General features: G+C 32.1%; 1 protein-coding gene across 1 annotated transcript in view; it reads right to left on the bottom strand.

Moving 5' to 3' along the window:
- LOC143243172 (aminopeptidase N-like) overlaps window positions 1-17111 on the bottom strand; it is a 39754-nt gene that overhangs the window by 20866 nt on the left and 1777 nt on the right. The window contains exons 2-5 of the mRNA XM_076486967.1: window positions 6322-6477; window positions 5146-5254; window positions 4791-4911; window positions 557-711 (exon numbers count right to left, since the gene is read on the bottom strand). Coding sequence (XP_076343082.1) covers window positions 557-711; window positions 4791-4911; window positions 5146-5254; window positions 6322-6477 — 541 coding nt within the window. The remainder of the gene's footprint in view (window positions 1-556; window positions 712-4790; window positions 4912-5145; window positions 5255-6321; window positions 6478-17111) is intronic.

Here is a 17111-nt window from a genome sequence, read left to right as displayed (position 1 = left end):
AACCCTACACAATGGTAAAGTAGCTAGTCAATCACACACACAGTCAGCCCTACACAATGAGAAAGTAGCTAGTCAACCACACCCACAGTCAACCCTACCCAATGGTAAAGTAGCTAGTCAACCACACCCACAGTCAACCCTACCCAATGGTAAAGTAGCTAGTCAACCACACCCACAGTCAGCCCTACACAATGGTAAAGTAGCTAGTCAACCACACCCACAGTCAGCCCTACACAATGGTAAAGTAGCTAGTCAACCACACACATAGTCAGCCCTACACAATGAGAAAGTAGCTTTTCAACCACATTCACTTGAACTTCTCTTGCCAGACTGAATTGTGAGATTTGACTGTCACTCTTATAACACACCCACGGTGTCAGTTTCGTTGTTTTTTGTTTTTTTTTCATTAATGAGAAAACGAACCGCGAGGTCTTAGCTTCACGCTAATCTGGTTTCAATGACTCGATTTATTAATAAACAAGCTCAAAATGCTATAATTTGAACCTAGGTGTTATTATTGCTCAGTACATTCATCCTTCCAATTACACATGGTTACCTGATGGGCTAGTTCATGAGCTATAATTCTAGCAACGTTCTGTTTGTTTCTTCCAGATGAAAGTTTCTTATCGTAAGACAGGTATCGTTCCCGGAATATGACGATTCCCCAGTTCTCCATGGCGCCTGCGCCGAAGTCTGGAACAGCGACCAAATCTGTTGGAAAAATAACAAACAGTTTTGAAAACACACGTTTCGGTCTCTTAAAATTCTGTTTTACATAATCATTAATTCACTATTCAAAATCAGGGATTGTACATTTATTTTATTTGTTAGTAAATGAAAGTAACATTTTACAGTGTGGTTTAGGCGTAACACAACATAGAAATTACTAATTATCTAAAGAAACAATTAATGTATAGTCTTATAGAAAAATTAAATTTAAAATGAAAGTGTAAGTACATTTAATTATAAGAAACCTTGTTTCTTCCTTTCTTATTAAGCACAAAGATACACAGTGGACGATCTGTAATCTATTCACTACGAAACCAGATTACCAGCGTAATTAATACAGACAGCTGAGCCAATGGGATCAGAGTCAACTAACATATACTCTTCAAAAAAGGAAACGCAAAAGGGATATTTTTGTTATTTTAAAGAAGAATATATGTAATAACGTTACAAGCTCAGAGTATGTGATGTTACACGTGTTAAGGCCCTGACTGTCAGACCAAAATGACAATAAAAGTTGTGCACTTTGAAAACGGAGGAAAACATCGGATTTTTCGCCAAAACGTATGCGTGTCCAATAAATTTGTTTGAGAGATCTGCATGTTTTGCAAGTGCAACGTGTGCAAAATCCCTATAAAAGTGACGGGTTCTCGGTTTCCATAGCTCAGTGTTAAGCCACCGACACGCAATACAGTTACGCCAAAACTGACTGAAGCACAACGCAACAACGCCATTGGTCGATGGAAGCAGGCGAATCTCGATCAGATGTTGCCAGAGCTGTGAATGTCCACCCAAGCACCATCACAAGGCTATGGAATCGTCACCAACAACATGGATCAACTTGTGACCGTCCACGATCTGGCAGACCTCGTGTGACCACGCCCGCACAAGATCGCTACATTCGGTTACGTCACCTTCGGGATAGGACCACCACTGCGACGTCTACTGCCTCAACCATACCAGGGCTGCGTAGGATTTCCGATCAGACCGTACGCAACCGTTGACGAGATTCTTAGGCCCCATGTGCAACCCATCATGGTGAACGTCAACGACGTTTTTCAACATTACAACGCCCGTCCTCACACAGCCCAACTCACCACTGTCTTTTTGGGACACCACAACATCAACGTTCTCCCCTGGCCCTCCACCAGATCACCAGATTTAAACCCCATAGAACATCTTTGGGACGAGTTGGACCGACGTCTGCGACGGCGACAACCTCAACTGCAGACTCTACCTCAGCTTGCAGCAGCTTTGCAGGCTGAGTAGACAGCCATTCTACAGGATGTGATTCGTCATCTCATCGCTTCCATAGGCAGGAGATGCCAAGCAGTTGTTGATGCTCACGGGAAACATACTCGTTATTGACGTTGAGTGACGTTAAACGTCAACCAGTGAGCGTGGACTTCGCCTTTGCAGACTTTGGATGTTCAGCAGTGAATGTGCAAAGTTTCATACAGAAATACCCGGAATAAACTTGTTAACAATATGTCTCAAATTTTGCCTTGTGCGTTTCTTTTTTGGAAGAGTATATTATGAAATAAACAGTAACAAACTTAGTCATAATGACCAAGTTATTAACCTGCTGGTAGTAGGTGGTAACGTGTTTTTATTTGTTGACACATGTAAATTATAGATTACTGTTTGTCGTAACCTGACAGTAAACAGTTTGAAACGAAGACCAGAAACTACAGTTTATGTAGGATTGTACTAGGACAGTTCTTAAACATCAGGTAAATTAAATGATGAAATAAGTTTTTGGCATTAAAGAAACAAAGTAACAGAAGGAGAAGTGGGTTGTGACCTTTATTTGTCGGGCATCAAGGTACACATGACGGTTATAATTAGTTATAGAAACTTGAAAATAATGTGGTTCCTGGTGAGTATGTATCACATTTTAGATTGCCTACATGTGACACGAACAATAACTGACAGAAACATGATCAGGTGTGAATATACAATTTAAGTTGTGAAGTTATAAACTGTACCATAGCTTCCACCTAACGTGTGTCACACTATTTTATTTATCAAATTATAAACTGTACCATAGCTTCTACCTAACGTGTGTCACACTCACGTATTTATCAAGTTAAAAACTGAACCAAGTGAATAGAAAGAACTTGTCACGTTGCCTTATTCGTTAAGTTATAAACAGAACCAGGTAGGTAGTCAGAACTTGTTACACTGTCATACTTATTAAGTTGTAAACTGTACCAAGTAGGTAGTCAGAACTTGTTACACTGTCATATTTATTAAGTTGTAAACTGTACCAAGTAGTTAGTAAGAACTTGTCACACTGCCTTATTTGTTAAGTTGTAAACTGTATCAAGTAGTTAGTAAGAACTTGTTACACTGTCATATTTATTAAGTTGTAAACTGTACCAAGTAGGTAGTAAGAACTTGTCACACTGCCTTATTTGTTAAGTTGTAAACTGTATCAAGTAGTTAGTAAGAACTTGTCACACTGTCATATTTATTAAGTTATAAACTGTACCAAGTAGTTAGTCAGAACTTGTCACACTGCCTTATTTGTTAAATTGTAAACTGTACCAAGTAGGTAGTCAGAACTTGTTACACTGTCATATTTATTAAGTTATAAACTGTACCAAGTAGGTAGTAAGAACTTGTTACACGGTTTTATTTATTAAGTTGTAAACTGTACCAAGTAGGTAGTAAGAACTTGTCACACTGCCTTATTTGTTAAATTGTAAACTGTACCAAGTAGGTAGTCAGAACTTGTTACACTGTCATATTTATTAAGTTATAAACTGTACCAAGTAGTTAGTAAGAATTTGTCACACTGCCTTATTTGTTAAATTGTAAACTGTACCAAGTAGGTAGTCAGAACTTGTTACACTGTCATATTTATTAAGTTATAAACTGTACCAAGTAGGTAGTCAGAACTTGTTACACTGTCATATTTATTAAGTTGTAAACTGTACCAAGTAGGTAGTCAGAACTTGTTACACTGTCATATTTATTAAGTTATATACTGTACCAAGTAGGTAGTCAGAACTTGTTACACTGTCATATTTATTAAGTTATAAACTGTACCAAGTAGGTAGTAAGAACTTGTCACACTGCCTTATTTGTTAAGTTGTAAACTGTACCAAGTAGGTAGTCAGAACTTGTTACACTGTCATATTTATTAAGTTATAAACTATACCAAGTAGTTAGTCAGAACTTGTCACACTGCCTTATTTGTTAAGTTGTAAACTGTACCAAGTAGGTAGTCAGAACTTGTTACACTGTCATATTTATTAAGTTATAAACTGTACCAAGTAGGTAGTCAGAACTTGTTACACTGTCATATTTATTAAGTTATAAACTGTACCAAGTAGGTAGTCAGAACTTGTTACACTGTCATATTTATTAAGTTATAAACTGTACCAAGTAGTTAGTCAGAACTTGTTACACTGTCATATTTATTAAGTTGTAAACTGTACCAAGTAGGTAGTGAGAACTTGTTACACTGTCATATTTATTAAGTTGTAAACTGTACCAAGTAGGTAGTAAGAACTTGTCACACTGCCTTATTTGTTAAGTTGTAAACTGTACCAAGTAGGTAGTCACACTTGTCACACTGTCTTGTACATCCAGTTAAACTTGTAAGACAGAAAGTTACTGTAGTACATTACTAGACTGACAGAAAGTTACTGTAGTACATTACTAGACTGGCAGAAAGTTACTGTAGTACATTACTAGACTGACAGAAAGTTACTGTAGTACATTACTAGCCTGATACGATGTTACTGTAGTATATTACTAGACTGATACAATGTTACTGTAGTACACTACTAGACTGATACGATGTTTCTGTAGTACATTACTAGTCTGTTACAATGTTACTGTAGTATATTACTAGACTAATACAATTTTACTGTAGTACATTACTAGACTGATACAATTTTACTGTAGTACATTACTAGACTGATACAATTTCACTGTAGTACATTTGTACACCTTGAAACAAGGATTTGATTGTCGACATAAATTTCTAGATAAATATAATTTCAATTAATTGATATAAATAAAACATCTGAATATTTATCTGTGCATCTTACCTGTCTTAGGTAGAGGATATTTGATGTTGAAATAACCCTCATAGTGTTTTAGTATCCTTTCTCCTAACTGTAAACTGTAGTTAAGTGTGTCAACTATTTCCGGATGGGCCCAGACTCGAAACTGTGTGAAACAAGTGTAAACAGAGAAGGTTACCAGTCTTCATCATGACAAATCAATAACATGTTTATATCTGAAATAGAATGTTATAGTTTCTCTTGCTGATTATTTTCACATTAATCTATTGATGAGAACGTTCTATAAATGTATATTAACCAACGAGCTAGCAAAATTAGGAGAGAAATTTTTTATATAGATAGTTTACGAATTTGAATTATGATAGAAACTATAACTAACATCTCCTGCAGCGTTGGATTTGCTCTTGAAATCGCTGACTACAAAAGCTAGCAGGTATGTAGACATTCTTACTGTGGTTTGGTAAATATCTGCTACCCAGTCATCGTCTCTGTAAAGAACATCGGAAAAAAATTACGTTTGACAAATACGTCACAGTAAATAGCAAGGACGTTACAACAGAGACAGAAGTTAACTATAAATAGTTGAACTAGAATTAACTAATAATTTAACACAGTTTAATTACAACTAAATGTGATTTTACCAAGATAGAGCTTACTGGAAACTAAAATTACCTTCGTATAATAAAAGTTTAAAGTTATGAAGTTTTAACATATGAAAATAGAAAGCAATAAGACACCAAGTGTAAGACAGAGAGAAATATGAAAATTAGGTGTTCACTTAGTGTGTAATTACTACTACCCTACATCTCACTCTATGTGTTCATATGTAGGTATACCTGTCTATATCTCCTTTCTCACTATACCTAATCTATCAGTGTCCACTTCTATCTATCTCTATATATGTAAGTATAATTGTTTATATCTCTTTCCTCAGTATACCTAATCTATCACTGTCCACTTCCATCTATCTCTCTATATGTAGTTATACTTGCCTATTTCTCTGTTCTCACTATACCTAATCTATAAGTGTCCACATCCATCTATCTCTATATATGTAGGTATACCTGTCTATATCTCCTTCCTAAATATACCTAATCTATCATTGTCCACTTCCATCTATCTCTCTATATGTAGGTATATGTCTATATTTCGTTTCTCAGTAAATTATAGTTGACTGCTAGAGAAGTCTTTTTCTGACACGTGTGTATAATACAAGATATTTTAGTAATGAAGTAATGTTCAGAGCGACTTATTTCTGCGAAATGTTTCTTACGTATTGAGTTTTCGCATTATAATACTAATATCCTATGATAAAAATAATTACAGAAAATTCTATATCAAAGTAACTTGTAGTAGTGAAAGAAGAGAAAAACAACTTCGTTTAACTTCGTGTAAAAGTGTTGATTTTGGAACAAATTTTATTAACAACATTTAATATACTGAAAAATTACCGAACAACAGTTGTGTTAATGAGCATGTTGGAAAATGAGCTTGGACACTAACCGAACAACAGTCCTGTTAATGGGCATGTTGGATAATTAGGCTGGACACTTACCGAACAACAGTCCTGTTAATGGGCATGTTGGATAATGACGTCATGTTCTTCCATCGCACCAACACAATTTGAAAAGTTGCTTTAAACCTGGGTTCATCAAAACAAGGGAAGGCTCTTCTAGCATATGTGGCTTGGAACTGGGTCGTGGCTAACCACCTGCAAATAAGATCAGTTTGTTATCTTCAGACTATAGGGTATATTATTTACCAGGCTTAATGTAAGTCAGTAGACTAAACCAGCTGTATCTTCATGACTTAGAATTCTGATTGCACTACTTAAAAAGTTAAACTTAAAATGTCAAAATGTAGGTATTCAAAATCATGGACTGACTGAATCCTCATCTCTAGAGATAAGAATATAAGAATTAATGTACGCACTGTGAGAAGATGTGATTCTTACATGTCAGAATTAATGTACTGAAGACACCCATTGTGAGAAGATGTGATTCTTATGTGTCAGAATTAATGTACTGAAAACACTCGCTGTGAGAATATGTGGTTCTTATATGTAAGAATAAATGTACTGAAGACACCCATTGTGAGAAGATGTGATTCTTATATGTCAGAATTAATGTACTGAAGACACTCACTGTGATAGATAGTAAACTAATAATTGTTTTAAAATTGTACTGTACTTTAGATAGTAAATTAATAATTGTTTTAAAATTCTATTGTCCTTTAGATAGTAAACTAATAATTGTTTTAAAATTGTACTCTATTTTAGATAGTAAATTAATAATTGTTTTAAAATTCTATTGTCCTTTAGATAGAAAACTAATAATTGTTTTAAAGTTCTATTGTCCTTTGGATAGTAAGCTAATAATCGTTTTAAAGTTCTATTGTCCTTTAGATAGTAAACTAATAATTGTTTTAAAGTTCCATTGTCCTTTAGATAGTAAACTACTAATTGTTTTAAAGTTCTATTGTCCTTTAGATAGTAAACTAATAATTGTTTTAAAGTTCTGTAGTCCTTTAGATAGTAAGCTAATAATTGTTTTAAAGTTCTATTGTCCTTTATATAGTAAACTAATAATTGTTTTAAAGTTCTATTGTCCTTTAGACAGTAAACTAGTAATTGTTTTCAAATTCTAGTGTTCTATAGATAGTAAACTAATAATTGTTTTTAAATTCTATTGTCCTTTAGATAGTAAACTAATAATTGTTTTCAAATTGTATTATTCTTTAGATAGTAAACTAATAATTATTTTCAAATTCAATTGTTCTTTAGATAGTAAACTAATAATTGTTTTCAAATTCTAGTGTTCTTTAGATAGTAAACTAATAATTGTTTTCAAATTCTAGTGTTCTTTAGATAGTAAACTAATAATTGTTTTTAAATTCTATTGTCCTTTAGACAGTAAACTAGTAATTGTTTTCAAATTCTATTGTTCTTTAGACAGTAAACTATTAATTGTTTTCAAATTCTATTGTCCTTTAGATAGTAAACTAGTAATTGTTTTCAAATGCTTATGTCCTTTAGATAGTAAACTAATAATTATTTTCAGATTCTCTTGTTCTTTAGATAGTAAACTAATAATTGTTTTCAAATTCTAGTGTTCTATAGATAGTAAACTAATAATTGTTTTTAAATTCTATTGTCCTTTAGATAGTAAACTAGTAATTGTTTTCAAATTGTGTTATTCTTTAGATAGTAAACTAATAATTGTTTTCAAATTCTAGTGTTCTTTAGATAGTAAACTAATAATTGTTTTCAAATTCTAGTGTTCTTTAGATAGTAAACTAATAATTGTTTTTAAATTCTATTGTCCTTTAGATAGTAAACTAATAATTGTGTTAAAGTTCTATTGTCCTTTAGATAGTAAACTAATAATTGTTTTCAAATTCTAGTGTTCTTTAGATAGTAAACTAATAATTGTTTTTAAATTCTATTGTCCTTTAGATAGTAAACTAATAATTGTTTTCAAATTGTATTGTTCTTTAGATAGTAAACGAATAATTGTTTCAAAGATCTATTGTCCTTTAGATAGTAAACTAATAATTGTTTTCAAATTCTAGTGTTTTTTAGATAGTAAACTAATAATTGTTTTTAAAGTTCTATTGTCCTTTAGATAGTAAACTACTAATTGTTTTAAAGTTCTATTGTCCTTTAGATAGTAAGCAAATAATTGTTTTAAAGTTCTATTGTCCTTTAGATAGTAAACTAATAATTGTTTTCAAATTCTATTGTTCTTTGGACAGTAAACTAGTAATTGTTTTCAAATGGTATTGTTCTTTAGACAGAAAAATAATAATTGTTTTCAAATTCTATTGTCTTTTAGATGGTAAACTAGTAATTGTTTTCAAATTCCATTGTTCTTTAGATAGTAAACTAATAATTGTTTTAAAGTTCTATTGTCCTTTAAATAGTAAGCTAATAATTGTTTTCAAATTCTAGTGTCCTTTAGATAGTAAACTAATAATTGCTTTCAAATTCTATTGTTCTTTAGATAGTAAGCTAATAATTGTTTTCAAATTCTAGTATTCTTTAGATAGTAAACTGATAATTGTTTTCAAATTCTATTGTCCTTTAGATAGTAAACTAATAATTGTTTTAAAGTTCTATTGTCCTTTAAATAGTAAGTTAATAATTGTTTTAAAGTTCTATTGTCCTTTAGATAGTAAACTAATAATTGTTTTCAAATTATATTGTTCTTTAGATAGTAAACTACTAATTGTTTTCAAATTATATTGTCCTTTAGATAGTAAACTAATAATTGTTTTCAAATTCTATTGTTCTTTGGACAGTAAACTAGTAATTGTTTTCAAATGGTATTGTTCTTTAGACAGAAAAATAATAATTGTTTTCAAATTCTATTGTCTTTTAGATGGTAAACTAGTAATTGTTTTCAAATTCCATTGTTCTTTAGATAGTAAACTAATAATTGTTTTAAAGTTCTATTGTCCTTTAGATAGTAAACTAATAATTGTTTTCAAATTCTAGTGTCCTTTAGATAGTAAACTAATAATTGCTTTCAAATTCTATTGTTCTTTAGATAGTAAGCTAATAATTGTTTTCAAATTCTAGTATTCTTTAGATAGTAAACTGATAATTGTTTTCAAATTCTATTGTCCTTTAGATAGTAAACTAATAATTGTTTTAAAGTTCTATTGTCCTTTAGATAGTAAACTAATAAGTGTTTTCAAATTATATTGTTCTTTAGATAGTAAACTACTAATTGTTTTCAAATTATATTGTCCTTTAGATAGTAAACTAATAATTGTTTTCAAATTCTATTGTTCTTTGGACAGTAAACTAGTAATTGTTTTCAAATGGTATTGTTCTTTAGACAGAAAAATAATAATTGTTTTCATTCAAATTCTATTGTCTTTTAGATGGTAAACTAGTAATTGTTTTCAAATTCCATTGTTCTTTAGATAGTAAACTAATAATTGTTTTAAAGTTCTATTGTCCTTTAGATAGTAAACTAATAATTGTTTTCAAATTCTAGTGTCCTTTAGATAGTAAACTAATAATTGCTTTCAAATTCTATTGTTCTTTAGATAGTAAGCTAATAATTGTTTTCAAATTCTAGTATTCTTTAGATAGTAAACTGATAATTGTTTTCAAATTCTATTGTCCTTTAGATAGTAAACTAATAATTGTTTTAAAGTTCTATTGTCCTTTAAATAGTAAGTTAATAATTGTTTTAAAGTTCTATTGTCCTTTAGATAGTAAACTAATAATTGTTTTCAAATTATATTGTTCTTTAGATAGTAAACTACTAATTGTTTTCAAATTATGTTGTCCTTTAGATAGTAAACTAATAATTGTGTTAAACTTCTATTGTCCTTTAGATAGTAAACTAATAATTATTTTCAAATTCTATTGTTCTTTAGATAGTAAACTAATAATTGTTTTAAAGATCTATTGTCCTTTAGATAGTAAACTAATAATTGTTTTAAAGTTCTATTGTCCTTTAGATAGTAAACTACTAATTGTTTTAAAGTTCTATTGTCCTTTAGATAGTAAACTAATAATTGTTTTAAAGTTCTATTGTGCTTTAAATAGTAAGCTAATAATTGTTTTAAAGTTCTATTGTCCTTTAGATAGTAAACTAATAATTGTTTTAAAGTTCTATTGTCCTTTAGACAGTAAACTGGTAATTGTTTTCAAATTCTATTGTTCTTTAGATAGTAAACTAATAATTGTTTTAAAGTTCTATTGTTCTTTAGACAGTAAACTAGTAATTGTTTTCAAATGGTATTGTTCTTTAGACAGTAAACTAATAATTGTTTTCAAATTCTATTGTCTTTTAGATGGTAAACTAGTAATTGTTTTCAAATTCTATTGTTCTTTAGATAGTAAACTAATAATTGTTTTAAAGATCTATTGTCCTTTAGATAGTAAACTAATAATTGTTTTCAAATTCTATTGTTCTTTAGACAATAAAGTAGTAATTGTTTTCAAATGGTATTGTTCTTTAAACAGTAAACTAATAATTGTTTTCAAATTCTATTGTCTTTTAGATGGTAAACTAGTAATTGTTTTCAAATTCTATTGTTCTTTAGATAGTAAACTAATAATTGTTTTTAAAGTTCTATTGTCCTTTAGATAGTAAACTACTAATTGTTTTAAAGTTCTATTGTCCTTTAGATAGTAAACTAATAATTGTTTTCAAATTCTAGTGTTCTTTAGATAGTAAACTAATAATTGTTTTCAAATTCTATTGTCCTTTAGATAGTAAACTAATAATTGCTTTCAAATTCTATTGTTCTTTAGATAGTAAGCTAATAATTGTTTTCAAATTCTAGTATTCTTTAGATAGTAAACTGATAATTGTTTTCAAATTCTATTGTTTTTTAGACAGAAAAGTAATAATTGTTTTAAAGTTCTATTGTTCTTTAGATAGTAAACTGGTAATTGTTTTCAAATTCTATTGTCATTTGATAGTTTGTATGTTTTTAAATTTCGCACAAAGCTACTCGAGGGCTATCTGTGCTAGCTGTCCCTAATTTAGCAGTGTAAGACTGGAGGGAAGGCAGCTAGTCTTTACCACCCACCGCCAACTCTTGGGCTACTATTTTACCAACGAATAGCGGGATTGACCCTCACATTATAACGCCCTTACGGCTGGGAGGGCGAGCATGTTTGGCGCGACGGGGATGCGAACCCGCGACCCTCAGATTACTAGGCGCAAGCCTTAACACGCTTGGCCATGCCGGGCCGCATTTGATAGTAAAGTATTTGATCTGTCTTTAACATAAGTTTTCAGAAGTGTTTTTCTCCGAAGTAGTTTGGTTTCTGAATTTCGCGCAAAGTAACTTTTATTATCTGCGATAATCATCTGTAATTTAGCACCGTAAATCTAAAAGGAAGGCAGCTAGTTATCACCACCACCCGCCAATTCTTTGGCTACTTTTTCATTAAAGAGTAGTGGGATTAACTGTCACATTATAACGTTCTTACGGTTAAAAGGAAAACATATTTGGTGTAAGGGGGATGTGATCCAGCGAACCTCTGATTACAAGTCGAGCACCCTTACCACCTGTTTATGTTGGGCCCATCCTCCGAATGGTAAATACATAACGTTCTGTTTCTGTTCCTGATTAACTATTAGGCCTAGTACACGATCGTTGTACATATTTTATATTATTTATATAACACTCCAGAAACCATAGATTTTCTACATTTAACAAGTACCAGAGAAATTGGTTTTGATTGTTATAATATCTTTAATAAACCTAACAAGTGTTGATAATTCCCTTCTCTATGAGCTGTGTGTGTCAGGTTCATAATAACTCCATAAAATCCAGAATTTGCTGTTTAAAATATTAAGTTGGTTGTAATTTACCATATTGTTTGGCTTTGTTCTGAAGCTCTTTTCACAACCAGTTACTGGTACAATATATTGGTTGGCTTTGTTCTGAAGCTCTTTTCACAACCAGTTACTGCTACAATATATTGGTTGACTTTGTTCTGAAGCTGTTTTCATTACCAGTTACTGCTACACTATATTGGTTGACTTTGTTCTGAAGCTGTTTTCATAACCAGTTACTGCTACACTATATTGGTTGAATTTGTTCTGAAGCTGTTTTCATTACCAGTTACTGGTACAATATATTGGTTGACTTTGTTCTGAAGCTGTTTTCATAACCAGTTACTGCTACACTATATTGGTTGACTTTGTTCTGAAGCTGTTTTCATTACCAGTTACTGCTACACTATATTGGTTGACTTTGTTCTGAAGCTGTTTTCATAACCAGTTACTGCTACACTATATTGGTTGACTTTGTTCTGAAGCTGTTTTCATTACCAGTTACTGGTACACTATATTGGTTGACTTTGTTCTGAAGCTCTTTTCACAACCAGTTACTGATACAATATATTGGTTGACTTTGTTCTGAAGCTGTTTTTATTACCAGTTACTGGTACAATATATTGGTTGACTTTGTTCTGAAGCTGTTTTCATAACCAGTTACTGCTACACTATATTGGTTGACTTTGTTCTGAAGCTGTTTTCATTACCAGTTACTGGTACAATATATTGGTTGACTTTGTTCTGAAGCTGTTTTCATTACCAGTTACTGGTACAATATATTGGTTGACTTTGTTCTGAAGCTGTTTTCATTACCAGTTACTGCTACAATATATTGGTTGACTTTGTTCTGAAGCTGTTTTCATAACCAGTTACTGCTACACTATATTGGTTGACTTTGTTCTGAAGCTGTTTTCATTACCAGTTACTGGTACAATATATTGGTTGACTTTGTTCTGAAGCTGTTTTCATTACCAGTTACTGGTACACTATATTGGTTGACTTTGTTCTGAAGCTCTTTTCACAACCAGTTACTGCTACAATATATTGGTTGACTTTGTTCTGAAGCTGTTTTCATTACCAGTTACTGGTACAATATATTGGTTGACTTTGTTCTGAAGCTGTTTTCATAACCAGTTACTGCTACACTATATTGGTTGACTTTGTTCTGAAGCTGTTTTCATTACCAGTTACTGGTACAATATATTGGTTGACTTTGTTCTGAAGCTGTTTTCATAACCAGTTACTGCTACACTATATTGGTTGACTTTGTTCTGAAGCTGTTTTCATTACCAGTTACTGGTACAATATATTGGTTGACTTTGTTCTGAAGCTGTTTTCATTACCAGTTACTGGTACAATATATTGGTTGACTTTGTTCTGAAGCTGTTTTCATAACCAGTTACTGCTACACTATATTGGTTGACTTTGTTCTGAAGCTGTTTTCATAACCAGTTAATGCTACACTATATTGGTTGACTTTGTTCTGAAGCTGTTTTCATTACCAGTTACTGGTACACTATATTGGTTGACTTTGTTCTGAAGCTGTTTTCATAACCAGTTACTGCTACACTATATTGGTTGACTTTGTTCTGAAGCTGTTTTCATTACCAGTTACTGGTACAATATATTGGTTGACTTTGTTCTGAAGCTGTTTTCATAACCAGTTACTGGTACAATATATTGGTTGACTTTGTTCTGAAACGTTTTTCATAACCAGTTTGTGGATTTGTAAATAACAAAACACATCGTACAGTGTATAGCTATGTTCTGTGGTGTTATTAGCATTTTTCCAGTGTTGTGGGTAATCCCCAATCTTACTGCTATCTCTGACTCCCACAGCCAAAAGTACAAAAATAGGACATAGCAGAAGAGAAACAAGTTTTATATAGATGTTAAAACAGGTAAAAGGGCTGATGACATTTATGTATTTGCGATTTGGTTTCACAAGTTCCTCAGCTCGTATGTTTGAAAAACACTGGATTCTCACAATGGTGTGTAATTTACCAAGAATCGTTCAGTGGTTGTCACACAACATGTAGAACTTGTATGGGATCAGTGCCAAACTAAAGTGTAGTCACGCAACACCAGCATTTACAAACTGTACTTACGCCGTCTTTAGGTAGTTTTAATTAATTCCTTCAGAAAAAAGGCCTAGAATGACCTAGTGTGTCGGCTCGCAATATGTGGGTTGTGGTTCGAATTTCGAACACACTCAATATTTTAGCCGTGGAAGCTGTCATAATATAATACTAAAACCAACCTCATTATTCGTTGGTAAAGAATAAACTAAAAGTTGGCGGTGGGTATTGTTGACTAGCTGCCTTCTTTAATACTCCTAAATCGACAAACATTACTCGTTTTCGTATTGTTCTGAAAGTGTTGTAGGTACGACACTATTATTTTACAAACTGTTTTCAAGTTAGTCGAAAACATTTTATAAAGGTTATGATATTGTAACCGAATAAACTGTTAATCAATTGATATGACATTGTAGCCTGATAAACTCTTAATCAATTGATGTGACGTTGTAGCCTGATAAACTGTTTAATGTGACATTGTAGCCTGACAAACTATTAATCAATTGATGTGACATTGTAACCTGATAAACTATTAATCAATTGATGTGACATTGTAACCTGATAAACTATTAATCAATTGATGTGACATTGTAACCTGATAAACTATTAATCAATTGATGTGACATTGTAGTCTGATACACTGTTTATTAATTGATGTGACATTATTGACAGCTGGCCGGCTTTGCTTTCATTTATGCTGTCTTATAGAAACTGTCGTCATGAAATTACAGCCTCATCAGTTGAACGGTTTTCACATTGTTATACAAAGATTGTTAATTATACGTTGTTATATGATAAACTATGGATCATGTTGGGCAGTTTCTATATTTTTGTGTAATGATCGTTGATATAACATTGTTGCCGGACAAAAATGTCAACTATGATGGATAATTTCTACATTACGTTATAGAGATTGTTGATATGTCTTTGTTTCTTAATGAAGAGTCTGCTTGGTTGAGTTGTCTCCATATTGTTGTAGAAAGACTGTTGCATATTGGATTTCTTCTATATCACTTATAAAGAATGTTGGTATAAAACGTCCAGTTTGGCATTTTTCTAGTTTTGTTTTACCAAGAATATATAGCTGCTGAGACAGCGTGTAGCAGCAATGCATGGAAATGGAACTTGAAAATACTTATGAAGGTTTTTTTTTTTTAAGTTTCGAAACTCAAACAATTCATGTTTTGAAACAATCGTTTGCTGCTCTCCAACTGTTACACTTGTTTCTAAAGTGGCTTGATATTCGTTCAGCTCTCCTTTGTACACAAAACCAGCGGATAAAGAGACCATTGGGATAGGTTATCGTTTGTCGGCTTCGATCGGAGGTCAGACTGACTTTGACTTCATCTTCACTTTCTAAACTTTTTATGATGGTCTAAATATATCGGGTGGTCACTAGTTTATGTTCACTAACTAGACTGTTGCAGATTATCGTAGTTCTTGTTTATCTTCTAAACTTCTGCTGATAGTTTCAGTAAGATGTGTAGTATTATCTCTAGTTTGTTGCTGATAGTTTCAGTTGGACATATCTTCTCTTTTTAACTGTTTATGATAGTTTTACTAATATGTATTGGATAAACTATGGTTTATCGTCACTCTTCAAACCGTTTTGGGTTTTATTTAATGAATTCTAATTGGGATGTAAGACAGTTTACTAAGATTTCTAGTTAACAGCTTTCCGATTGAGCTAGTGACGGCTCTGTAATTTCCAATTCAACTTTACATAGCTTAGCGACAGTGATTTGCTTCCAACACACCCGAACGTGAGACGAAATCTAACAAATGGCATGTGTTGTTTAATTAGAACGCAATGCGTGTAAACATCACGTGGTATTTAGGTTAATCGTGTTTCAGACTGTGTGATTGAACTTGAGGTATGTTGATGCATTGACCCTTTCTTTGTGGCGGTCACTGGGAATATGACTGCGAAAAGAGACCGATTTGTGTTGTAACCGTAATCACTGAAGTCAAGAGTTTCTCGGTATAATTATGGAATAATTTGTTTGTGTACGGCTGTATTGTGGTACAAAACAGGGATTATTTTAATGGATTTACAGGGCCATAAAAAAAATGTTATAATGTGTTCCATACTGTACTCCCAGAGGACGCTGAACAATAATTGTTTATTTATTTATATTTGTCGATTTTATTGTACAATGAAATCTTTGTAAAATGATACAGTCCATGTTGTATAATGAAATGTTAGGTAATGATGCTAAACCTATATTATACTGTGATATACATAAATGTAACGTTTTAACGTAGTTTATGGTACTTCTATAGTTACATCAAGAGGATACTGAACTTTTAAAACTACAGCATTTTACAGCAAATTAAACCAGCTTTGTGTCTCCCCCTTAACTATGGGGCCTTTCCCTCCTTTTGTTACACTTGTTACTGTTTTCCAGCGTTCTCTGTGGCTAATTTCATTGTTTTTATTACTAAACACAAAATCAGCTCTCTTCATTTTAAAAGAAACAACAAACCTCGTGACTAAGCGACAGGTTAGTACAATAGTACACGAATTTGTGTACTAAGCGCAAGTGGTGTTTGTTAAGATGAAATTCTGGTCATAAACTTCACGTACATGTGAAACAAGTGGGGAAGTTTCATGCGTCGTCAGGTATTATTACAAAACTTTGTAACAGGTCTGGATATTAAACCGTGTTATAAATATATCCCATGATAAAAGAACTGTCGTGATAGCAACAAGAGAAATGTTTCAATAATAGTTAATTATTATTGTGTTTACATAAAAATTAGTAAATAACTGATCATTTATCTACCAGTGACTGTATCTACTACAGTACTACTGTTTTAACGATCAAACCAACACAACTAATGACTGTATCTACTACAATACTACTGTTTCGCGATCAAACCAACACAACTAATGACTGTATCTACTACAGTACTACTGTTTTAACGATCAAACCAACACAACTAATGACTGT

This window comes from Tachypleus tridentatus, unplaced genomic scaffold (assembly GCF_004210375.1).
Source record: "Tachypleus tridentatus isolate NWPU-2018 unplaced genomic scaffold, ASM421037v1 Hic_cluster_2, whole genome shotgun sequence".
Classification (NCBI taxonomy): Eukaryota; Metazoa; Arthropoda; class Merostomata; order Xiphosura; family Limulidae; genus Tachypleus; species Tachypleus tridentatus.
The sequence above is the reverse complement of the archived record's forward strand: the minus strand, read 5'-3'. Positions and strand labels throughout refer to the sequence as shown.